This window comes from Macrobrachium rosenbergii, chromosome 16, assembly GCF_040412425.1.
Source record: "Macrobrachium rosenbergii isolate ZJJX-2024 chromosome 16, ASM4041242v1, whole genome shotgun sequence".
NCBI classification, from domain to species: Eukaryota; Metazoa; Arthropoda; class Malacostraca; order Decapoda; family Palaemonidae; genus Macrobrachium; species Macrobrachium rosenbergii.
Genome location: NC_089756.1, coordinates 10,514,525 through 10,541,002, shown reverse-complemented (window position 1 = coordinate 10,541,002; position 26,478 = coordinate 10,514,525). Strand labels below are relative to the sequence as shown.

Sequence of the window (26,478 nt, the reverse complement as noted above, 5' to 3'; positions counted from 1 at the left end):
GAAATAAAATCCGATGGGAAAACACCAAATGCGAGATGACATATAAATAAAATACACGGGGGCGATATAATTTATTTAGCTCGGTAAGTGATTAAATAGCAGCTATTTGAAAGTACTTTCTAACGAAAATAAAACCCAATAAGAAGAGAACAATAAGACATGATATATAAATAAATTTAAATAAATTTCTATTACGGATACACAAGATGCTTCTTTTTTCACTCTGCATAACTGAAGAGCAATGACTTATACATATTTTTAATCAGAGCTATCTGATACGAAAGGCAGCAAAGAGAGGCCACCCATAAATTGGCCTTAAAAGCATCAAGATACGCACACACACACACACGAACACACACACACTCACATACATAAGTTTTAGGCTAAGTTTATAAATATACGTAGCGGCAAAGCTGCGAGGAAACATCGCCTCGTCTCTCTCTGGAGTGAAAGTCTTCCACTGCTCGTGACGACGTCACTTTGAAGCGGCGATTTAAATTAAGACGTGAAGTTGTGTAAACAATAAACATAGAATATCACTACAAAGGCTCGAAATAGTGGCATTCGGCGTGCATTCGCTAAGAATAAGGCTTCTTAATAAGATATTAGGCAGCGTTTTGTTCTCATGCCAGGTACGTGACGTTGGCTTTTACGTCACGCCTTCTGGCCACGCCCACCTCAGTGACGTGTGGATCATCTGCTCTGGCTAAAAAGAAAAAAAATAGGAAGGGGAAGGAAGGAGCAGTAGGGGAGTAAAAAACAGGAGCGGGTTTTTCGCACATCTTAGAGCGTGTGTGTGTTTGTGTGTTTATGTTTGTGAGTGTGACCCAGAATCACATGACTTCAAAGCCTTCCATCAGGAAGAAGGGATTCTGAACCACTAATTTCCAACTGCCCTCATCTCCTTGCCTCTTGCCTCTTACACGTTGCTGCTTCGAAAAGTTCTTGCGTTGCCGTGGAATGCTTAAACTTGAACCTTCTCTCTCCCACCCCCACACCTTCCCAATCTAACCCCCCTCGTTCCCACCCCTACCCCCACCCCCAACCCTTCCCCACCCCACGGCTAACATCATACATCTTCTCCGTTATCTTGGCGTTGCCCCGTCTCTCTCTCTCTCTCTCTCTCTCTCTCTCTCTCTCTCTCTCTCCTTCCTTAGAACCGCCCTCGAACATGGGGGGGGGGAGGAGAAACATCTTTTTTTGGGTGGGTTTTGATAAAGACAGAATAAATAAGGATATTACCTAGAGGGAGGTTCAGCCATCTCTTAACATCATGAATAGCTCAGTATGAAATCCGCGGCAAGTAATTAAGCCTCGAGGTGGAAAGAGAGAGAGAGAGAGAGAGAGAGAGAGAGAGAGAGAGAGAGAGAGAGAGAGATCAATGGTTTCCTTCCAACGCCAGAAACACGTGCTTCTTCGTTGTTGGGACTCCTTAAATACACTTGACAGTGTAAAGAAGTCAAAACAAATATGGCAATGGATGACCAAACGTGATATAAATATAAATATGGCAGTCGATGCCTGAATATATAATATAATATAAAGAAATATATTAAAAAACTATCTAATTAGCACCCTGACCTTGACCTAAGTCTCACAAGCAGCCATTTACGCCCTGCTTGCTTGCAATTAAAGCATCGTCCTGCTAACCACAAAATATAATAATCAAATAACCATAAAGAAAAGCAAAGCATAAACATAAAAGCGCCCTGAGATACGATGCTACTTGATTTCAAGGTAATCTTGCCACGCTACAATGGCTGTAACTGTAAGCTCTGTTTCCCCGTCCCACATTTGTGTATATGCTTTTGTTTATTTTCGTGAATACTACATATAGACACAAGACAGACAAACACACAAATTATATAAACATATATATACATATAATTTACATACATAATGTATATATACATAACGTGCATACATACTTTTATATATATATATATATATATATATATATATATATATATATATATATATATATATATATACGTGCATTAAGCTACAAACGTCCTTTAATATCCAATTCACGCTACCTCAGGAATAATATATTTTCATATATGTTACCCGAAGGGAATTTTTTAGTTGATAATAAGTTCGTAGTCTCGTGGGCTCGAACCACGGAAGACAAGAACTCAGGACTACAGTGAGGTTCGAGCCCACGAGACGACGAACTTATTATCAACTAAAATTCTCGGGTAAACATATATGAAAATATATTATTCCCGAGGTAGAGTGAATTGGATATTAAAGGACGTTTGCAGCTTAATGCTTGTATATGAATCACGGTGATGTGATAAAAATTCATTCATATACAAGTGTGTATAAATACTGAGCCTTCTCCCCTAGCAGTTATAGTTCCAGAAAAGTATCAACATACTGTCATTGTGACATTCATACTTTAAATGCTCAAAGGAGGATGACAGCACAGTCAATTACAATTGTCTGATACAGTGGAGGTACTGCAACGCATCCCAAGGCAGAGGAATACCTAGTGAGGGGGTGGTGAACCCTTTGGGAAAGGAACTACTTCATAAATAGTGGATGAGTCTCTCTCTCTTTCCTTAGCCAAACGGCAATCAAACACACCAGGTCAGACTATTTACAAAGAGAACTGGAACTGCAAAGGTAGCAAACGGTACAACATGGGCATTGTTGCCCTAGGAGATGTCAGTGATTTTGGTACAGATATAATGAAAGCCTTAAACGACAGATTAGCCTCTTTTCTCGGAGCAAATGGCAACTCCGCCTCATTCCTGCTGGATGCCTAAAGAACAATAGCATTCTCGCCACTATAGCTGTGTGAAAGTCTCTAAATAACCAGGGGCATGGTGTCTGTATGTGTGTGTGTGTGTGTGTGTGTATATATATATATATATATATATATATATATATATATATATATATATATATATATATATACATATGTATAAATATAAATCTATATAAATGCCATTTACATATATACATATATATACATGCATACATAATATATATACAGACATAATATACATACATATATGAGTAATTATCACAAGTGACAAAAATTTTTTTTTTCTTTCTTTCCTGTCCAAATAAGTAAATAAATAAATTAGGGACAGAAATAAGCGACAGAGAGACAAGCGTTAAAATAAAGTCAATCCTCTTTCTCTCTCCTGACGGATCATTTATTATTGCCGCTGGGTTTACAAATTCTGTATGACGTCAGTTACAAAGCACTTGAGAACAAAATACGATTTGCTTCTTTTCCAAGAGAGAGAGAGAGAGAGAGAGAGAGAGAGAGAGAGAGAGAGAGAGAGAGAGAGAGAGAGAGAGAGAGAGAGAGAGAGTCGCGTGCAACTTGGAATGCAAATAAACCAACTGAATTTAAAAAAAATAAAGAAATGTCAGTTACGTGAAGACAAACATTTGAAGAATTGCCAAAGTAGTAGTAGTAGTAGTAGCAGTAGCGGGATCAGCAGTTGTTGTTATAGCAGTTAGTAATATTAGTGGTATTTACTACTGTGTTTTTATTTAGCTGATGTTTATAATTTCAACAAGAATCAATGAGTATTACCATGATGATGATGATAATAATTAATAATAATAATAATAATAATAATAATAATAATAATAATAATATTAATAACCAACAACCATCGCTCGAAATTCTGCTATAACTGAACATATATCAATAGTGTATCTAATAACCCCAATCATAAATAATGTAGATTCAATATCTAATATTTAATTAGATATTGAATTCCAACAAGACATCAATCACTAATATACTTGCACTTAAACAACTTTTTTTAAATTCCTTTAAAGGAAAATATTCAAATTCTTTAACTTCAGAGTGACAAAGGAAAAGAAAAATGCATTTAGAAATAAAATATCTGACTCCTTTAACTTCAGATTGAACAAAGGAAAGAAAAAATTTTATTAAGAAGAAAATATCTGAATCCTTTAACTTTAGAATAAAAAAGGAAACTAGAGATAATTTAGAAAAAAAAGAATAGCAGTGCAATTCCCGATTCTCTCAGAGACAACGATCTAAAGATAATTTACACTGTCGAAATAAACAGGAATTGAGATAATGTGCCATTCCCTCTCTTTTGAATTCCAGGTACCGATGGAAAGGCAATAGAAAAAGTGAAAATTCACACGGAGACCGTCAAAAAAATATAAATAAACATTATAAATATATATATATATATATATATATATATATATATATATATATAATATGTATATATATAATAGAACCTGGTTTTCCCAAACTAAATCTGATATATATATATATATACATATATATATATATATATATATATATATATATATATATATATATATATATATATATACACACACATTTATATATATAAATATATACATATATATATATATATATGTATATATATGCATATATATATTCCATGACCGATTTTCCCCAATTAAAGGATAAACGTTCCAAATCCTTACGCAGACCCTCCACGGAAACGTTAGCCACTTGCCCCTCCAAGAATGCCAAAACTTCTATAAACTTCGTTTTCTGACAAAAAAAAAAAAAAAAAAACTAAATTTAGGACACTGCCAGAGCCTGCTTTTCTCGTGACGGGGCCGGATGAATTAATATTTTGCGCTACATAATTCATTCCCATTAGATCTGACACCGAAACCTCGCTCCAAAACATCCTTTGAATGTAGATTTATTTATAACTTATTTATTTCCTTCAACATATTCATTACATACAATCATAAATTTATATAATATATATATATATATATATATATATATATATATATATATATATATATATATATATATATATATATATATTAGATAGATAAATTGTGTCAACGTGTTTGCGTAAGTGATATCTTAATTACAAAAAGGTTAACTCCCCAATGGCGAGGTTCAGTTTGAAAAAAAGCTTCGCATATTTACAACGCTTGTGCAAAGAGAAACTAAGCTCATTTATACAATTGTGTAAAGAGATAAGAGGTGACCCTACACCAGTCCCCATCTGCAACCCTAAAGAATTTGATAAGGAGTAAGTTCATATGAAAAACTAAAACACAACACACACATGAGGACGATGAAAATGAAAAGAATACCTCCGATATACAAACCAAACAAAAACCTAACGCAATGCCATAATATATAAATCTGACAAATTTTAGCCCAATACTCCAACATATATATCTAACAATTTGAACACAATACCCTCAGTTTGCACAGCTGAAACACTACCACAATACCCGAAATATACACAGCTGAAACATTTTAACAAATACCCCCAATTTACACAGCTGCATCGCTTTAACATACTACCGCAATTATACAAAATCTGCCAAATTTTAACATAATCCCCCGAATATAAATCAGTGAAACATTTAACACAATAACGCCCAATATACAAATCTCAAAAATTTTAACCCAATGCCCTAATATATAGTATATACAGTATATATATATATATATATATATATATATATATATATATATATATATATATATATATATATATATGTGACAAATTTTAACACAATACCCCAATACCTATTCTCTTTAACATAATAGCCCAATAAATAAATCTGACAAATTTAAAAAAAAAATCCCCTCGTAAACACACTTGAACATTTTAACACTATACCCCCAATACACACAACTGAAACATTTTAACACTATACCCAAATATACACAATCTTCCAAACTGGAACACAATACCCCCCAAATTACAAATCTGAAAAAAAAATAAAATTGTCGAATACTCACCTGGATCGGCGTGTTGTGGGGTCCTTCATCACCATGACTTCGTTAATATCTCCGAATTTGCTGAAATACTCCCTCAGGCCCTCTGCAAATCGAGAGAAAATAAATTTAATACCAATAACTCGCTACCACGAAAAGAAGTGATAATAAAAGAAGAAAATGCTTATATATTTAATGCTTATATAAAAGGTTTCAATGGGTTCTTTTTGAGGTTGTAATCAAATTCAACCAACTGTGGTTTACATTACAAACGACAATTATCAGGATTTGGATTGGAGACAGACAGAGAGAGAGAGAGAGAGAGAGAGAGAGAGAGAGAGAGAGAGAGAGAGAGAGAGAGAGAGAGAGAGAGAGAATTGTGGTGCAAGAGGATATTGAAAATAAGAGAGGTACAATCACTAACTAGGACCCTTAACAGAGATAATAAAAAGAGGAAAATACTTAAATACAATGCTAATAATGTTCATGATCACAGGGTTAAACTGATTAAAAGTTTATGAACTGGAGGTACACATGCGCCCAGGTTAATCTATAAAAAATGTATGTTAATTAACATACACCTTTCTCAATGTTTAAATTTATATGGCTCTGTCAAAGACTATATTGTGGCATATCTAATGGCTCTTCCAACATCTCCACATTCAGACAACATTCTCAGAGAGAGAGAGAGAGAGAGAGAGAGAGAGAGAGAGAGAGAGAGAGAGAGAGAGAGAGAGATAAGATTATATAGGGGTATTTATATCCTTGCAAACATCCATCAAAAATTGCAGAGAGAGAGAGACAGAGAGATATTAATTCATAAAGATTATATAGGGGTATTTATATTCTTGCAAACATCCATCAAAATTGCAGAGAGAGAGAGAGAGAGAGAGAGAGAGAGAGAGAGAGAGAGAGAGAGAGAGAGAGAGAGAGAGAGAGTTATTAATTCATAAAGATTATATACGGGTATTTATAATCTTGTAAACATCCATCAAAATTGCAGAGAGAGAGAGAGAGTTATTAATTCATAAAGATTATATAAGGGTATTTATATTCTTGCAAACATCCAGAGAGAGAGAGAGAGAGAGAGAGAGAGAGAGAGAGAGAGAGAGAGAGAGAGAGAGTTATTAATTCATAAAGATTATACAAGGGTTTTTATATTCGTGCAAACAAACATCCGTCAAAAATTGCAATATATACATATATATATATATATATATATATATATATATATATATATATATATATAGAGAGAGAGAGAGAGAGAGAGAGAGAGAGAGAGAGAGAGAGAGAGAGAGAGAGAGAGAGAGAGAGAGAGAGAGGAGAGTTATTAATTCATAAAGATTTTATAGGGTATTTATATTCTTGCAAACACCCTACCAACATTTGCAGAGAGAGAGAGAGAGAGAGAGAGAGAGAGAGAGAGAGAGAGAGAGAGAGAGAGAGAGAGAGAGAGAGAATAAATTTGGAGTTTCAATGTCCTTTCAACACTTAAATCACATAGAGAGACAACTGTCCGAACAGGCATCTGTTATGAGGGAACAGACCACCGCAACAAAATTCGAAAGCAGTAAATCTTCGACACAGCTCGTCCATCCCATCGATCGACCTTTCGATCGATCGAGAGCGATACAGATAGACGGCGAGATTTACAATTCGCGTCGTTAAAATCCTGGCAGGCGCACATGCCCTCCCCGAGAGAAAGGGATGATGAGAAGAAAAATGGGGGCGTAGGAAGCGGCGGGCCACTTCGGGAGATCCAATAGTGCTCCCGCGACGGCGATAAATCCGGACCCATAAAACGGCAGGTTCGTATAAACTATGAATGTGACAGGAAAATGTCATTATATGACATCCGTAAAATGGTGGCGAAGTTATGAAGGTTTGATGCCTCCAACTTCCCCCTCCGTCCTATAATCGAGGGGGGAGAGGCAGGGGGAGGGGGTGATTCTGCCTCGTTTCCTTGAGGTGAAGGAATGCCGAGGTCTCTGTCTATCAATTTCTGTACTATTGTGCATTAAAGGGGATGACCTGTCTAAGTTCCGTCCAACCTATAAATCGAGAAGGAACGGGGCGGGGTGATTCTGTCTCGTTTCCATGAGATGAAGGAATGCCGAAGTCTCTTTCCATCTTCTGTACGATTATGCATTGAAAGGGATGACCTGTCTCAGTTCTGCATGACACCTGAACAAGGGATGTCAAATTCTGTCTAACGCCCGCACGATAACTTCCAAAGTAAGACATTTGCTTTCATTTCTGTACAACAATTAAAGATAAAGTCCTTTGTTGTGATATCTGAACGTGTATTATTACTGTTTCGCCGGATCCATCCTTTAACCCAATTAAATAGCTCTTCAACGAAGCTATAATAATCATCATTATTATTCCCAAGTCCTCATTCAAAAGATTCGCCATGGGACACCATACACCTCCTCAGAGGCATTATTATTATTATTATTATTATTATTATTATTATTATTATTATTATTATTATTATTATTAAAAATACTCATAGTAGCATGAGTCTTGAAATAAAGAAACAAATCCGAAGTTACGTATGGTACAAATACATTTTAAAAAACCTAAAATCAATCTGAATATATTCATACCCATACATAACTGTGGATTTGCTTCTCCATTATTATTATTATTATTATTATTATTATTATTATTATTATTATTATTATTATTATTATTATTTTATTTACCCATACATAACTGTCGATTTGTTTCTCCATTATTATTATTATTATTATTATTATTATTACGCCGAACACCCCGCTCAACCCCCAGCACTGGAAGCATTCACCCATACCCCCATCAAGCAGTTTGACACCCGGGATTACCCCAAATGTACGAAAGGGCGCGCTCTCACCGCCGCCAACGCCACCGGCGGCAGTGAGCAGAAACACCAGAAGCAGACACATAAACTACACCACCCAACGTACACGGGGGAGGCGGCAAACGCAATATCTTGCAGCCGTAGCATCTCTGGAATACATATATACATGAGAGACGGCGGCCATGCAGGCTCGAGATACACACATACATACATGCACATACACACATACACACACATACAACATATTATACGTCCTGACACGCAACGTAATGCAGACACTTGTTGTGCGGATGGGGAACTATAAGTCTGGACAGCGAAGGGAAGGCACTTGAGGGCGTGTGAATTTCTGGAGGAGGAAATGGTGGGTGAAAAGAAGAGAGAGGTGATGGGGGGATAGAAAATGAGTAGGAAACGGAGAAGGGAGAAGGAAAATGGAAGAAGGAATAAGGATGCGATGAAGATTCGATATTGGTTGTTACTGGTGGCACACTTCTTTATCAAACATAACAGAAATCAACACTAATGTGCCGCTTTCCTCCGGGTTAAACCCTCACCTTTTCACTTATCCTTTCTTTCATATCTTTATTCAATCAGGCCTGGTCTACATACGGGTACTGGACTGCTCGTCGTCACAAAGGTCTTTGCATTAAACGCAAAATATTACAAAGAATTATCTATTCACGTATCTCAACTTTGCAAAAACATTCCAGCATGAATGCAGTCGTTTAAGTGTGTGTGTGTGTGTGTGTGTGTGTGTGTGTTGATGTGTTTGTGCATAAGAAGACAATACAATCTTCATTTCTAAAAAGGATATCTAGTACTGTTTGTTGCTTTATAATGATTTTATAAATTACTTTACTGTTCCAAAGTCCTTCAGTGAGTTTTGTAAACACTATAAAGACCGAGAAGGAATGTCCCATGAAAAAGAGAAAAATAATCCCACCTGAAAATTTTACCGGAAAATGGGATAAAACACTTGATCACGCGGAAGTTATTAGTATAATACAAATAGTGGAGGAGGAGGAGGAGGAGGAGGAGGAGGAGGAGGAGGAGGAGGAGGAGGAGGAGGAGGAGGAGGAGGATTGGGGAATGACGGGAAAGGAGCAGACTTTGGAAGGCAGGGAGGAGAGGGGTTGGAAGCTGTGTTTATTTCCCTAGGCTCCTGGCGAGCATCCTCAAACGCCGCAGGACCTGTCGGAGATGTCCAAAGGGATCCTGGAGACTGGTAATACCCCTTCCCCAGACGTTCTCCTTGAAAAAAAAAAAGGAGGGGGAGAAAGGGGAGAGGCAGGAAGCCTGAAAGTTGGGGAAAGACACTAAAATACCATAAAAAGTGGATGCGAAAACAAATGGAAAGAATAAAAGGTTAAACACTTCTCTGTTCCTTTGATGAACGGGATTTAATCTCCAACCTTTTACTAAACCACAAGAAATCTCTACTTTAATATATCCGAGGAAACTAGTGATGAATCTTAGTCACATATTAATTCGGGATACATCAGTCAAATATCTACTAGTAACTAACTTCACTTTTCACAAGTTTTTTAGTTGCAATAAAAGAGACGACCCAACTTGTTAACAAATTTTAGCATAAATCCTAACACCTACACTACTGAAGTCCCAGGGCCGTGACAGAAATTAAGATCGAAAATCCTTATGAAACATAAAAACACAATCGGGAACGAATCATAAAAACGCATTGGGAACGAACATGATTCTAGAAAAGTTTACAAATACATCCAGTGGGTTTGACTCTCAAACATACAATATTTGAATGAAATACGGAAACAGTTCAAACATACAATATTTGAATGAAATACGGAAACAGTTCAAACATACAATATTTGAATGAAATACGGAAACAGTTCAAACATACAATATTTGAATGAAATACGGAAACAGTATTTGGCCCAAGATAACAGATTCATTAACAGTACCTTGTTTACAAATCGACTTTGGTATTAAATCCACGACAATTCTAACTTCAATATTAACAAAGATTGTTGTAAAAGTTGCCCTAAGCTTATTAACAAAAACCTACTAATTTTCACCAGAAGTTTAAACATAAAAACTACATGATGGTTAATAATAAACCTACTGTAATATCTGACAATATTGTACAAAAAAAATAATTTTCAAAGCAACTAAAGCTTCATCGCTATAAATTGATCTTACAACAATCACACGAAAATTAGTCATAAACCTTAATAAAATTTACCCAATGCATGACTCTACAATGAAAATCTTGTATTATCACCAAAACTTCACCATATGAAACTAATACAAATCACCGGAGCTTAACATTAACCAAAAACACAATCTTATGGAATTCATACAAAACTTATAAATGGAATATTGTAAAATTCAATTATAGCTTAATAGAAAATAATCCTGAAAAATTCCCACACAACTCAGCCCAAACCCTGAAAAAAAATTTGTAGACAAAATTTAATCATGAAAAATCCTGAAAAATCCTTCCAAAGAGAAATCCCATAAAATTCCAGTAAATTTCACCCAAACTTAATCCTTCAAGAATCTTATAACCTTCACTTTATCCTTTACGAATCTTAAAACCTCCACCCAAAGCTTAATCATAAAAAATATCTAACAACATTCATCCAAAGCTTAATCATAAAAAAATCATATAACCTCCACCCAAAGCTTAATCCTTAAAAGAAAAAGAAACCTTGTAAACTTTATCGAAAGCTTAATCTTTAAGAAAAAATCTTATGAAATTCATCCACAGCTTAATAACAAAACAAAAAACACTGTAAAAATTAACCCAAAGCTTCTGCACACGATGATCACTTTCAATTGACTGTCATCCCTTTACGATCACTTTCAATTGTCTGTCATGCCTTTACCTCCTTCTCGTTTATCCTTCACGTACTGAACGGGATGTTGTAGACGAGGGATAAACAAAAGAAAAAAAAAAGAAAAGAAAATACTAATCTCCTTGATTGGAAGGGTCCGATGCCGGAGGCTATAACCGTATAGGGGTCTCGACTATTTTTTGAGAGCCGAATATAGAAATGGATCTTGAGAGAGAGAGAGAGAGAGAGAGAGAGAGAGAGAGAGAGAGAGAGAGAGAGAGAGAGAGACGGGGGTAGGTGGAGGCGGTGATCGAGTCTAGAAAAGGGTCTTGAGAGAGAGAGAGAGAGAGAGAGAGAGAGAGAGAGAGAGAGGATGGGGTGATATGAGTAATATCAACAAAATGTTCTAGATAGAGAGAGAGAGAGAGAGAGAGAGAGAGAGAGAGAGAGAGAGAGAGAGAGATTGAAAAATCAAGCTTACGTGTAAAAGGTACATACCAGCAGGTGGGAAAAAGGAGTTCAGATGATTTGGTACCGCAGGGGGTTAAACAACCCTAGTACGTTAACTAATTAAAGACGCAACCACCACCTCCTCAGTCATTACTTTGGAAATAATTGCAGAAAACTGATTCTCTCTCTCTCTCTCTCTCTCTCTCTCTCTCTCTCTCTCTCTCTCTCTCTCATGAAGCGTTGAATACAGTTTTCCCCACTCTCACTGAGCCTAATACCTTCAAGAACATTTGACAAAAGAGTTGACTACTTGAATGATAGCTTATTTTAAGTGAAGTCTCTAAATAAAGGTAAATCAAAGCGACAGGTCTCCCTGTGGAATGAAATAGGAGGAGGAGGAGGAGGAGGAGGAGGAGGAGGAGGAGGAGGAGGAAGGATTCCATGGGTTTGAACCGGAAGAAATGGGTTCCGGAGAGACGTCATCGTGAATTTTGGTTGGCGTCGCCTAAGCAAGAAGCTCAGTTTCCGTATTAGGTACCTCAACCCCCCCCCCCTCCCCTCCTCCTCATCCTCCTCCTCCTCCTCCTTCTGCAGCATCAGCTGTAATCTCCCACACCCAACACACTTCGGCTACTCCAGATTCCCTTCTTTCTACAGTACTTACTCCCTTTTCAGTTTATACTCGTTTTTTATTCCGCTTTCGATGGTATTTACTTTTTATTCTTCTCTTCTTTCAACTTACAATAATAATAATAATAATATAATAATATTTATTATTATCATTTTTTACTATTATTATTATTATTATTATTACATACGCCAAATCTGTAAGTATCACAAAATAAAAAACTAAAAATAATATCTGTATTAATAAAAGTTGCTCTTGCCGTATAATAATACAACAATAAAAAAACTTTTTCATAATAATAATAATAATAATAATAATAATAATAATAATAATAATAATAATAATAATAATAATAATAATAATAATAATAATGATGTAATCAAAATCCACAGTCATATAAATGAACTGTATTAATATGCAAAAGATAAAACAATTCATTTATATAATAGTGGATTTTTCTTACATAACAGGTTATCACGACATGTGAATTACTTAATAATAATAATAATAATAATAATAATAATAATAATAATAATAATAATAATAATAATAATAATAATAATAATAAGTCTTGGGAGAAAAAAGGCTTTCGAAGTTGGTGCAATAAAGTCGCCGACTCCGACCACGAGGAAAAGCGCACAAGGCGACGACAGAGGCAAACTACGTTCATTAAAGTCGGCAAGAAAAGTAGGTTAATTATGAAACTTTGCAAAAGAAAATATTCATACTTTCACTTTGCTTTTCGGGGTTTCTTTTTTTCCCTCTGTGTTTTATTTCCAAATGCGAACTGAACAACGAATACTTAAAAGGATGGACAAGATAATGGCGAAATTCAGTATTTCAAATTTCAAAATATCAAAATTCAAAATTGGCAAGCAAAGAACTGGAGGTAAATGAAAGCGTTAGGGAACTGAAGAATAATCTAAGAGCACAGAGTTGAAGAAAAATTCTCAATAAAGCGGCAAAGAACCGAAGAATATTCTTAAACAACAGAACTGAAGAATAGTTTTAAGTCGTAATCTTAAGCTGCACGCAGCTCAAGAATGTAAAAGAAATTTGAAAGCTAAAGCCAAATTTCAATGTACGATCTGAAAAAAAACATTTCAAAACATTAAAAATGCACAGAATTCAATTCAAAAGCAAAGAACTGGAGGAAATGAAAATGCAAAGAACAGAACTCAAAAATATTCTGAAAGAACATAACTGAAGAATAATTCTACGTTATAATTTTAAACTGTACACAACCGAAGATAATAAACATGAGAATATTAAACCAAATTTAAGTACATCTGATGAAAATGGCAAAAAGCGCAGAATTCAAAGAACTTGGGAGGTGGGAAGAAATCTTAAGACTAAAAGAATTGAAACACATTCTAAAAGCACAGAACTCAAAAATAACTTAAAATTATAATTCTAGAATGCACACAATTGAAAACAACATCAAATCAAACCAAAGCCAAAATGAAATACAATATCTGACGAAAATTTCAAACTGCTCAGAATTCAAACCTTACGCAGTGCACAGAATTGACGACAATCTTGAACGAACTTTTAAACCTAGCCCAACACAAGACGAATTGAAAGACACATAACTACAAGAACTTTTTACATGCATCGCAAGATTAGCAGCAGCCTTCAGCAAGGTTAGTGTACAGTGTATCAGAACCAAAAAAACAAAAACAAAAAAACAAAAAAGGCCATTCGACGCTAATGTAATGCCACTGTCTTTATAATTCATAACAACATGGTTTCGGATGTTACGAAACGAAATAATAATAATAATAATAATAATAATAATAATAATAATAATAATAATAATAATAATAATAATAATAATAATAATAACTATATTTCAGCCCATGTCTATAATAATAATAAAAAACATTAACAATGCTACAGCTAATAATAATAATAATAATAATAATAATAATAATAATAATAATAAAAATAATAAATTAATAACTATATTTCAGCCCATGTCTATAATAATAATAAAAAAACATTAACAATGCTACAGCTAATAATAATAATAATAATAATAATAATAATAATAATAATAATAATAACAACAACAAGAACGAAGAACTATATTTCACCATGAGTCTATAAACAAATGACACACTTCAGACGCGACAGACACAACAAAACAACAGACAACACAGCCACGTGTCAGAAGTCAGAGAGAAAACGCAGGTGAAAAGAAAACGAAGTTAAAAATTCCAGCGTTCAAAAAAAAAATGAAATGAAATAAAAAAAACATCATTAAAGAGGAAAGCTTCCCATTTACGATGGTTATGGCCGTGATCCAAGTCTGGTGAGGCACTCCCATAAAATTTGAAAATACTGCCTTCAAAAAAATAAAGTCACAGAAAATGTTTTTGACATTTTCAAAAATGCCAGGCTTTCAGGTCAAGCGTGATTCATAATCCACAGGAAGTGAAGGTTACTGCAATTGAAGGAGAGAATTCTCTATCTGTTTGTACACAGATGTGCAGAGAAATTCGGTTCGGTTTATTCATACCTGTGTTTATATATGTACGTGTGTGTTTATATATATAAATATTATATATATATACTATACATATTTATACGTATATATACATACATACATACACACACACACACACACACACACACACACATATATATATATATATATATATATATATATATATATATATATATATATATATATATATATATATATCTCCATCCTGAGGGGGAAATTTAGTATATGAAAAATACTAAACTCTGTTGTAAATAAACAGACATACAAACGTGTGTTTATATATGTATATCGTGTTATATATTATATATATCTATCTATAAAAATGCATGAATGATTATATACATACAAAAATATGTACACGTATAGAGCGTATTAGATATAATGGAAACTAGTGTTTCCCAATCTCTACAGCTGTTCCCTTTCTGTGTGTGTATGTGTGCGTGTATGTATACAATCGCGCACGCGCGTGTGAAAGACGACTAAGCAGGCTACAGGAAAGCCCCCAGAACTCGTTTTTCCCTTTTGTGAATTACGACAAAACATTTGCCAAGATTATTTGACAAAGTTTCCCCGGGGAAGAGGAGCAAAGTTAATATGAAGGATCTACCACAATAACTCAGGAAGAATTCCAGCGCCCCCAAGTTTCCCCTTAAAGAGGACGTGAAACAATGATCTGATACTTAAGGGAAAAAAGTTGAGCTCGCCAGAAAAGAAGGGAAAGATGATGATGACAGCAGAAAGAAGGCGAGGGAAAAGGAGGAGGAGGAGGAGGAGGAGGAGGAGGAGGAGGAGGAGGAGGAGAAACAGATGAAAAGAGAGAGAGAGAGAGAGAGAGAGAGAGAGAGAGAGAGAGAGAGAGAGAGAGAGAGAACAAACAGGGGAAAAGATGAGTTTGGTAACACAAGAACGGATGGCACAAGGATAAAGGAAATAATGAAGGAGGCAAAGAGAAGAGAAAAAAAAAGGCAGTGAAGGACGACGAGGGAAAGAAAAATAAAGGAAATACTGAAGGAGGCAAAGAGAAGAGAAAAAAAAGGCAGTGAAGGACGACGAGGGAAAGAAAAATAAAGGAAATACTGAAGGAGGCAAAGAGAAGAGAAAAAAAGGCAGTGAAGGACGACGAGGGAATGAAAAAAAAAAAAAGTTTAAAAGGAAGAAAGAAAATGAAAGAGGTAAAGAAAAAAAAAGAGGATATGAAGGGTTAAGAAGATATTGTAGATGATAATGATGAACATAAAAAAAAAAAAAATTATGAGGATAACGAGGATAATAAAGAAGTTAATATAATACTATAATAATAATAATAATGTGGAACAGAAGCTGGGACAATGTTATGAATTTCTAAAGCTAGCTCTCACAAAAAACTTTATAATAATAGTGGCTTTTTTACTGAAAAAGATCAAGCGCAACACCACTTTTAACTGTTCTTCCTGACCTCTTTTTCTTTTTAATCTTTTTTAATCTTCATCCTAACATCGCACTGGACGACGATCCACGAACTCCCAAACAACTACCACCCGACTTTGTCTCCCGGATCGTCCGCGTCATCTATTTTCCTCCGAGTAATCGCCATTTGACGATCCAATAAAAAAACCCCACTGAAAAAAACAAAAAAAGAACGATTCACTGCGCGATGAATGTTATTGTAAAAGTCGGTAGAAAACTTTAAGATACAACATAGAACGAACGGATCAGTATCCACCAACGATTGCCGTTTTATATCATATCGTTGTCCCAGCAGTTATTTTATTATTACTATTACTAATATTACTTTTATTCTTATTGATAAGTGATCACTTCTTTCTGTATTTCCCACTGCCTTCTGTTACTTCTTTCTAATTAACACCATATTCTTTGGAAGTTTGAATTTCAAGTCAATGGCCCCTTCGGGTTTGTTTCATGTGAATAGGGTTCATCTTCTGAATAATAATAATAATAATAATAATAATAATAATAATAATAATAATAATAATAATAATAATAATAATAATAATAACAGCATTTTTCAGTTTTCGAGTCCAATTTCGTGTTCCGTAAAAGTTCAATGTTCCCTTGTTATAATCCTAAGTGCTGTAAGATAATGGCATTCAATTTTGATTTTTATGGTCAGCAGGTGTGTCCGAATCCTACAAAATGGGAAATCAACTTCAAAAATGGGTTTCAATATAATTCTTGTCATCCTTATGCTCGAGATGGCCACTGGGGAAACGAGAACTCGCCTGTGGCCCTCTGCTTTTAGTTTTCTGCAAAAGAAAACTACCAAGATGGCTTTGTCTGTCCGCCCTCAGATCTTAAAAACTACTGAGACTAGAGGGCTGCAAACTGGTTATGTTGGTCATCCACCCTCCAGTCATCAAACATACCAAATTGCAGCCCTCTTGCCTCAGTATTTTTTTTTTTTTTATTTAAGGTTAAAGTTAGCCATAATCGTGCATCTGGCAACGACATAGGACAGGCCACCACTACTGGGCCGTGCTTCAAGTTTCATGGGTCACGACTCATACAGCATTAGCCTATACCGAGACCACCGAAAGATAGATCTATTTTCGGTGGCCTTGATTATACGCTGTACAGAAAACTCAGCTCTAAAGTGAGCAATGCTCCGTAATCTTCACATCTTTTAAATCTTATATATAACACATCTCTACCTCAAGAATTAGCCGACAATTTCCCTTCTTCATCGATATACCTCAGCATCTCAAAACGTCGAGCTCCTCTTCATTTCGTAATCCCATGATTTCGTCTCATTTTCAGAGGCAATGTTTACAGTTATCTAAAGAGGAAGAAGACGAGAGGTCTATTTTCCTCTTCTTTCCCCACCCGCCAGAACCAGACCCGGGATGGTTTTTTTTTTTTTTTTGCTGTTTTCTAAACAGAAGAAAAAATGAAAAAAGAATTTTTCCATCACAGAGCATCCACCACCGATTTCATAACCCAACGACCGACTGCATTCGCGTTTCTTCCTCTTTAAAACAGAACTCAGAACTCGAAACAGCTTTAACATCAGCATTCGGGACATAATGAAAATTAATCATATCAAATCCAGGAGTATCATGACTATAATATACATTAAATGATATAACCATACTCCTATTTACTAATAATAAGAAATTAAAATAAAATAAAAAAAGCAAAATAAAATAAAATTCAAACACGACATAACAAATAGCTATAATAAATGTGAGCAATAAATTACTACTACTCCATTTATCTATGACCTTTCACCTCTTCAGGGCTTTTCACCAGTCAACCAATATTCTTCTCACTTGAACGAAAGTAAAAATACTTATTAGAACGAAAACAAATATTCTTCTTACTGAGACAGCAAGAGGTAGTTAATACATCTTAGTGTCACGGTATTACCTAAACGCAAGTCTAAAAATTACAAGTGGATTTGGAAGATGGGAAAATGGACTTCAAACGTGAACTACGCATTCACTATGAACAAAGAAGCAAGCAATCGGTCAACTTTGTAGAGATTAAACTCGGACGTCAAAAATAAGTTTTTAATTTATGTGATAAGCAAAATGAAGTTTTAGACCAGCTGACCGGCAAAATAGTTTCGGACTTAGCTGACTGGCAAAATAAACAACTTTAAAGCAGCAAAATTACCGTTTCACAAACGTGGATTGGGATATAAACAGCTTTCTTTAGCTGGGCTGTCAAATACGCCACGTTTCAGATTCAGAAGGTTAAGCAGTTTCGGAATTGGAAAGCTAAATAAATAGTTTCAGACATCGAAGACTAACTAAATAGTTTCAGACTTGGAAAGCTAAATAAACAGTTTCAGGCTTGGAAAACTAAATAAACAGTTTCAGGCTTGGAAGGCTAAGCAGACTTAGAAGGCTACGCAAACAAATAGTTTCAGACTTGGAAGACTAAATAAACAGTTTCAGAATTTGCTGGCTAAACAAACAGCTTCAGACTTGTGAGGCTACGGAAAGTTTCAGACTTGGAAGGCTAAACAAACAGTTTCAAACCTGGAAGGCTAAACAAACAGTTTCAGACCTGGAAGGCTAAAACAAACAGCTTAAGACCTGGAAGGCTAAATAAAAGTTCCAGACCTGGAAGGCTAAACAAACACGTTGTTTCAGACCTGGAAGGCTAAACAAAAGTTCCAGACCTGAAATGCTAAACAAACATGTTGTTTAAGACTTGAAAGGTTAAACAAGCAGTTTCAGACTTGGAAGGCTAAACAAACAGTTTCAGACTTAAAATGCTAAACAAACAAACCCTGAAAGCTACCCAAACAGCTGAAGAACTGGAGAGCTAAGCAAACAGTTTCAGACTTGGAAGACTAAGGAAACAGTTTTAGAACTGGAAAGCTACACAAACAGTTTCAGACTTAGAGGGTTGAGCGAACAGTTTCAGACTTCGACGTCAAAACGTTCAGACGTACCGGCGCGATCACGTTTAGACTCTCACGGCAAAAAGAGGTTTCAACCTCACTGGCAAGAAAACCACTAAGGTAATGAGAGAGAGAGAGAGAGAGAGAGAGAGAGAGAGAGAGAGAGAGAGAGAGAGAGAGAGAGAGAGAGAAGAGCACTCGTCCTTGATCTTGAAACGCATCAGCAGCATCCCAGCATCCTCATCATCTCGCTTCATCCTTTATTGCATCTCCCTCTTCTCCTATCCCCTTTATCTCCTGCCAATGTCCTTCGGTCCTTCGCTGAATCGCTTATCATCTTTATGTCACGGTGGCGACGATCCCGTAACACGTGGGAGGTGGAAGGGGAGGGTTATGGGAAGAGGGGGGCAGCCCTACCCAGTGGATAACAGTCAGGCCATTACATGACTAGATTTCAATATTTATCAGTGTCAGGAATATAAACGGTGAGTCGCGGGACTTCTCAAAATAACAATATAATTTTGCTTTATAACAAAGACCTTGGTATTATGAACTACGAGATGTAAAGACATCCTGGTTGACTTCTTAATTATATGTGCAATCAATAGCATTATTATTATTATTATTATTATTATTATTATTATTATTATTATTATTATTATTATTATTATTATTATTATTATTACGAGCTCTGAGATGTAAAAAAAAATCCTGGTTGATTTCTTTATTATATATGCTTTCAATAATCATAAAAATTTATTATTATTATTATTATTATTATTATTATATTATATTATTATTATTATTATTAGTTATCATATACATTACATTATCCATAATCATAACTATTTATTATTATTATTATTATTATTATTATTATTATTATTATTATTATTATTATTATTATTATTATTATTATTATTCCCCACTGTCACGGGGATTATTTCAAATGAAAATGAAAAACTGAAATATATCCTCGCAGGAAAAAATATTAATTTGCAAGAAATCTCTCACTAGTTTATAATAGATCCCGTATAAGTGGTTCCTCGTCATACTAAAAAAAAGGAAGATATATGAGGCATCTAAATTATTAAACATTTCATTTATACTGGTCAGTATTTATCTACCATTAACACTTAGTTCAGCTGACTAGAATTTCTTCCTACGAGACTCTTTGAGGTGCATTTAGTCCGAGGGTATTATGTATGTATATGTATATGTATATGTATATGTATATGTATATGTATATGTATATGTATATGTATATGTATATGCGCATCTATATATACATATATATATATATATATATACATACATACATTCATACATACAGCCCCACGAGTGTTTATTCCCACAAATATTCAGACCCACAAATATTCAGTCCCAAGAATGTTCATCCCACAAATGTTCCTCCTCCATATGTTCAGCCTTACGAATATTCATCACCACGAATGTTCAGCCCCACAAATGTTCAGCTCCCAAATGTGCAGGCCATCACCTTCACTGCACAACGAATGTGCAAACAAGAGATAAAGAGGGTTTAGGAGAGAGCAGCGCTGAAGCCGTTAGGTGCACGGAGGAAAAAAACTTCAAATCCTGAAGCACAACAGCCTGGCTGCACCTGGTACTCGCTCGCTCACGGGCATGGATGCACTCGCTACAGCAGGCGAGGGCAACACATTCTGCAGGAGAAACATTGGGCCGGGGGGGGATGACAGACAGAGAGAGAGAGAGAGAGAGAGAGAGAGAGAGAGAGAGAGAGTGAGGGTGGGGTGAGGGGGCGGGGATGTGATGAATATACTTACATAATTAATCACACTTATGTACATATTATGAATATATATATATATATATATATATATATATATATATATATATATATATATATATATATATATATATATATATATATATATATATATAGAGAGAGAGAGAGAGAGAGAGAGAGAGACAGACATATAGAGAGAACAGGAATGATTGTGATATATAAAATTTAACTTTTATTTTTATATGAAAAATATATACATATATATAATGGAATATATATATATATATATATATATATATATATATATATATATATATATATATATATATATATATATATACATAAATATATAAACAAAAAGAGAGAGCGAGAGAGAAAGACTGCATACGAGAAACTGCAGCAAGATAGAATGGGAGGTTGCAGAGAAAATTCAATTAGAGGGAAAGGGACTCAAATGTAAACACCAGAGACAGGATAGGAATTAAAAGAACAAAGGAGACATGACAAATGTAAACACCAGAGAAATAGAATTAAAAGAAGAAAGAGACAGAGAGAGAGAGAGAGAGAGAGAGAGAGAGAGAGAGAGAGAGAGTAGGGGGGAAAAAGGCACCAGAAACACACACACACACATACTGCCTCTAGCTGGGAAGACCACAATTATCCTACCGCGCAATCATTGACTTTTCTTCTTCTTCTTCTTCTTCTTCTTCTTCTTCTTCTTCTTCTTCTTCTTCTTCTTCTTCTTCTTCTTCTTCTCTAAACTGAGGAGATAACAATCGATGGGCATCATCAATGCAAATGCAAAACAAACCACATTGCAACCATTAAAGACGACGTGCAGAAAGTTGCGATTTACCGCTGAGCACTAAAGAAGATAGGCCATAGATAAACGATGATGGAATCTGGAGGGATTTTGAGGCCTCGCTCCCAACTACGCTATGGTAACGCAAAAGCAGCCCTGCAACGGCGCCCCTCTCTCTCTCTCTCAACCAAGGGTTACTTTGTGTAAATACAGACTGTAACCTACTAGATAAAAATTTCTCTCTCTCTCTCTCTCTCTCTCTCTCTCTCTCTCTCTCTCTCTCTCTCTCTCTCTCAACCAATGGTTACTTTGTGTACAGACTGTAAACTACTAGATAAAAATTTCTCTATCTAGCTGCCCTTTCTCTCTCTCTCTCTCTCTCTCTCTCTCTCTCTCTCTCTCTCTCTCAACCAGGGGTTATCCAGACTGTAACCCACTAGACAAAATTTTCTCTATCTAGCTGCCCTCTCTCTCTCTCTCTCTCTCTCTCTCTCTCTCTCTCTCTCTCTCTCTCTCTCTCTCTCTCATCCGAGTGTTACTCTGTGCAAACTTTCAAGTCAAAAATATCCCGCCTGTTCTAGAAGCAATATACCTTGAAATACAATAAAATTCTCTCTCTCTCTCTCTCTCTCTCTCTCTCTCTCTCTCTCTCTCTCTCTCTCTCTCTCTCATCCAAGTGTAACTCTGTGTAAACTTTCAAGAGCCAAAAATATCCCGCCTGTTCTAGAAGCAATATACCCCGAAATACAATAAATTCTCTCTCTCTCTCTCTCTCTCTCTCTCTCTCTCTCTCTCTCTCTCTCTCTCTCTCTCTCTCTCTCTCTCTCTCGTCCAGGAATTTATTTCGCGAGAACTCTCAAAACTCGGCACAAAAGTCTCGACTATTTAAGAATCAACATAAAAATATCACCGAAAAACAGTCTTTGAAGAGCCCAAATATCGGGAACGGGTACAGAAAATGGAATTAAAATAGAATACAAAGGCTGAATTTGCTTCACTACAGCAACTACAAAAACGAGGGGAGAGGGGAAACATCCCTGCGCGGTGAGTCTGACGTACAGCATATGTGACAACGTGAACCGAATGAATGAGGTAAAAAACAAAAAGGATAAGGCCTCAGTCATATAAAAAAAAGTTTACGAATAATATTAAAAAATTATTAAAAAAACAGCAATATTTTCACATAAGTGATGATAATATAAGAGTTGTTAACAATTTTTTTTTAATATAGCAACATTTTCACATAGTTGCTAAGAATATAAGAGGTTTCAGATGCATATACATAGAGTATTGTTAACAACAAATGCGCCTATGTATGCACAGGAATGCAAGTTAAATCCTCCTCTTTCAGAACACAAGGTTTCAGCCTCAACAAATATTTACCTCTTTTGAAAAAGAATTCTGTATCGAACACTCGCAACGATTCATACGAATCTTATACCTTTTTCATTTTTTCAAACAGTGGGCTCAAACGTTACATCAAAGCTGCACTTCTCGTTATAAAAATGAGACGCAAGTAACTTGCATAACTAAAAAGAAATTGCATCTAACATAGCATGTTTTTCTCAGTCTATAAATATAGGTTAAAAAAAATAAGTAAGTTATATATATCAAGTCGACATGTCTTCTTTGCCTGAAAATACGGTAAAAGTAAACAAATCAATCATAAGCTATATGTACATTTCATATACATATAATCTAATGCACATACAATCTAATTCATGTGCCTACATATAATCTAATTTGGTAAAGATCAATCCCTTTTACCAAATCCACATTTCTCCTCAACCTCTAAGGTAAAAACTGGTAAAACAGAACAAAAAAGCCGCACTTCCCACGGCAACTAAATGACTACGCCTGGATTTGCATGTTACACGTCGGCAACAAAAACATCTGCTCTCATCCTCTGTATGACATAAGCATCTTCTCCATTCTTTGTTCACTTCTGGTTACTCGCAGACAAATGAATTCGCAAAAAAAATGGAAAAAAAAGGACAGAAGACGCCCAGAATTAGACACCGGTAGCAAAAATACACATGGAGAATTTTATCGCGAACATTTCCTTGAACACTCGAAATAGCCATTTAGATAACCGGAGCCAATCGCGCATACGGACACGAGAGAGAGAGAGAGAGAGAGAGAGAGAGAGAGAGAGAGAGAGAGAGAGAAAACACATAGCATCGAAATGGCCATGAAATATCTGATAGCACATGAAGTCTTCCTAAAAAGGAGTTCCACATTCAGAAGCCCGCAAACATTTATCTGTGGGTGGAGAGTGCACGATTGCGCCCCATTTACGGGTATCTTCCTCCACGGGGAAGGGGGGGGGGCGGCAAAACAAAACAAAAAATTAATTGGAGTATGCAGCAATAAATGCAAATTTCGAACCTTCGGTACCAGAACCAGACTTAACTTCTCTCAGGTGGAGGAGGAGTTTTCCTTCCTTCTTTCTTTCTTTCTTTCATTCTTTCAGGCCTGGCTAAACTGTTAGAAGAATATAAAGCGTCACTATCGACGACAGCATTTAAGTCACTAAAAATTCAAAGACAAAAATATAACGAATGATATTCACATGATTTCTTGCAGAACGCTTAATTCATTCCCAGTATCAACTATTTACAAAAATCAGCGTAAAGGTCATTAGCAAACGTGATGATAATAATAATAATAATAATAATAATAATAATAATAATAATAATAATAATAATAATACTATCATGCAAGACTTAAGAACACCTCCCAATATAGCCCCGGCATTCCTCCCCTCCTCCCAATCCCCACCCCCGCGCCCCACGAAACGTATGATGCAACATCATTCTCTCCTTAAACACCCCAAGACGTGTAAAGTACCAGATCGAGGAGCTTGAGGGACAACTCCCACCTATTAAGCACACTCCGGACTACGCCCGTGCCCCATTACAACGTCATCACCTGCACGCTAAGCATGACCTCACAAGACGCCCCAAAACACGTCCCGCCCACCCACCCACCCACCCGCCCACTCCTCCCCACCCATCCCAACCCCATTCCCACTAACCCGGTCCGTGTCGAGGCCACGGAGGTGACCCAACAAAGGACACCCTCCTGAATAATTCGGAGCATCACGTAGAGATCATTAGTTAGGTCAGGGGTCAACTTGGCACAGCAGCATCAGCAGCAACAGCAGCAGCAGCAGCAGCAGGAGCGAGAGCAGGAGCAGAAGCAGGAACCAGGGACCCCGAGAGGAACCAGTTTCTTCGTCAGGAAATGAACCCCGTCCAGCCTCATTAGGAAACCATGTCACGTCAAAATATGTTGGTAAGACAGGGAGCAACTCAATGTGGCGGAAGCGACACTACACAGATACAGTTTAAGTATGTGGAGCTATGTATGTACGACAACATTTAACTGTATACATATATATATATGTATGTATATATATATATATATATATATATATATATATATATATATATATATATATATATATATATATATATATATATATATATATATATATATATATATATATATATATATATATATATATATATTGTGTGGTGTAAGTATGTTTATACGTGCGTATATAATGTATGTGTATTTAAACTCATTTGTAAAACTAACATTTGCATGAATGATTTGGGAAAAAGTCTCTCCATTCCCAATATAAGCATACACAAATGAAGGGAAGTCAAAAACAACAAATCAAGACTACAATAAAACAAACTCTCTCTCTCTCTCTCTCTCTCTCTCTCTCTCTCTCTCATAAAACACCAACCTAATTTAACTGGCAAATAAAAGACCTCGAAAACACATCATTGACAGCCACAATAATGAAAGCTGGGGGGGGGGAGTGGGGAAGAAAAAAAAAACTCCCCAAGATCCGCGGCGACACTTGAGAAAAATCACCCCGAAGGCCTTTAATCCCCGCACTGAACAAGCGGCACATACCAGAGTGATGTCTGTTTGTTTGTTTAAGGGATGTGAGGCATGAGAGGCACGGGAGACCACCATCAACAATGTATATACACCTTCCCCCTCCCCCTCCCCCTCCCCACCGCCCAACAACCATCAAGCCCCTCACACAACTCTTCAGAGGGGGTGGAGGGGGGGGGGATGGGGCCATGCCCACCACGTCCGAGACTCAGACTCATTTGCACTTCCTCTCTCTCTCTCTCTCTCTCTCTCTCTCTCTCTCTCTCTCTCTCTCTCTCTCTCGTCAGTCAATCAGTCATGTCTAATTATTGTAATTTGCAAATACAGTGATTTGCTTTTCCTGAATGACAATGAAAATTATAATGTTTCAAATTAAATATCAATAATATTAATAACTATAAGAGCATAATCTAGTACCCCTCCGGATACGAACAGGCAGAACGATTCAGACCTTCGAAGGATGTTAGAATTAACCCATCAATTATAATTACACATTTAACTCAATAATAATAATTATCTATTTCACCCAATAATCATAATAATACCGTGAGCATTGAAATGATGAACAAAATCTACAAATGTTATTCTCATATGTTATTTTCCCAAGGATTGAAGGTGACGATTATTATTATTATTATTATTATTATTATTATTATTATTATTATTATT

General features: G+C 35.8%; 1 protein-coding gene across 4 annotated transcripts in view; it reads right to left on the bottom strand.

Moving 5' to 3' along the window:
• Positions 1–26,478, bottom strand: part of Rbp6 (RNA-binding protein 6) — a 1,287,678-nt gene that overhangs the window by 1,183,710 nt on the left and 77,490 nt on the right. For all 4 annotated transcript variants that reach the window (XM_067118389.1, XM_067118390.1, XM_067118392.1 and 1 more), the window contains exon 3: positions 5,759–5,840. In XM_067118389.1, coding sequence (XP_066974490.1) covers positions 5,759–5,840 — 82 coding nt within the window. The remainder of the gene's footprint in view (positions 1–5,758; positions 5,841–26,478) is intronic.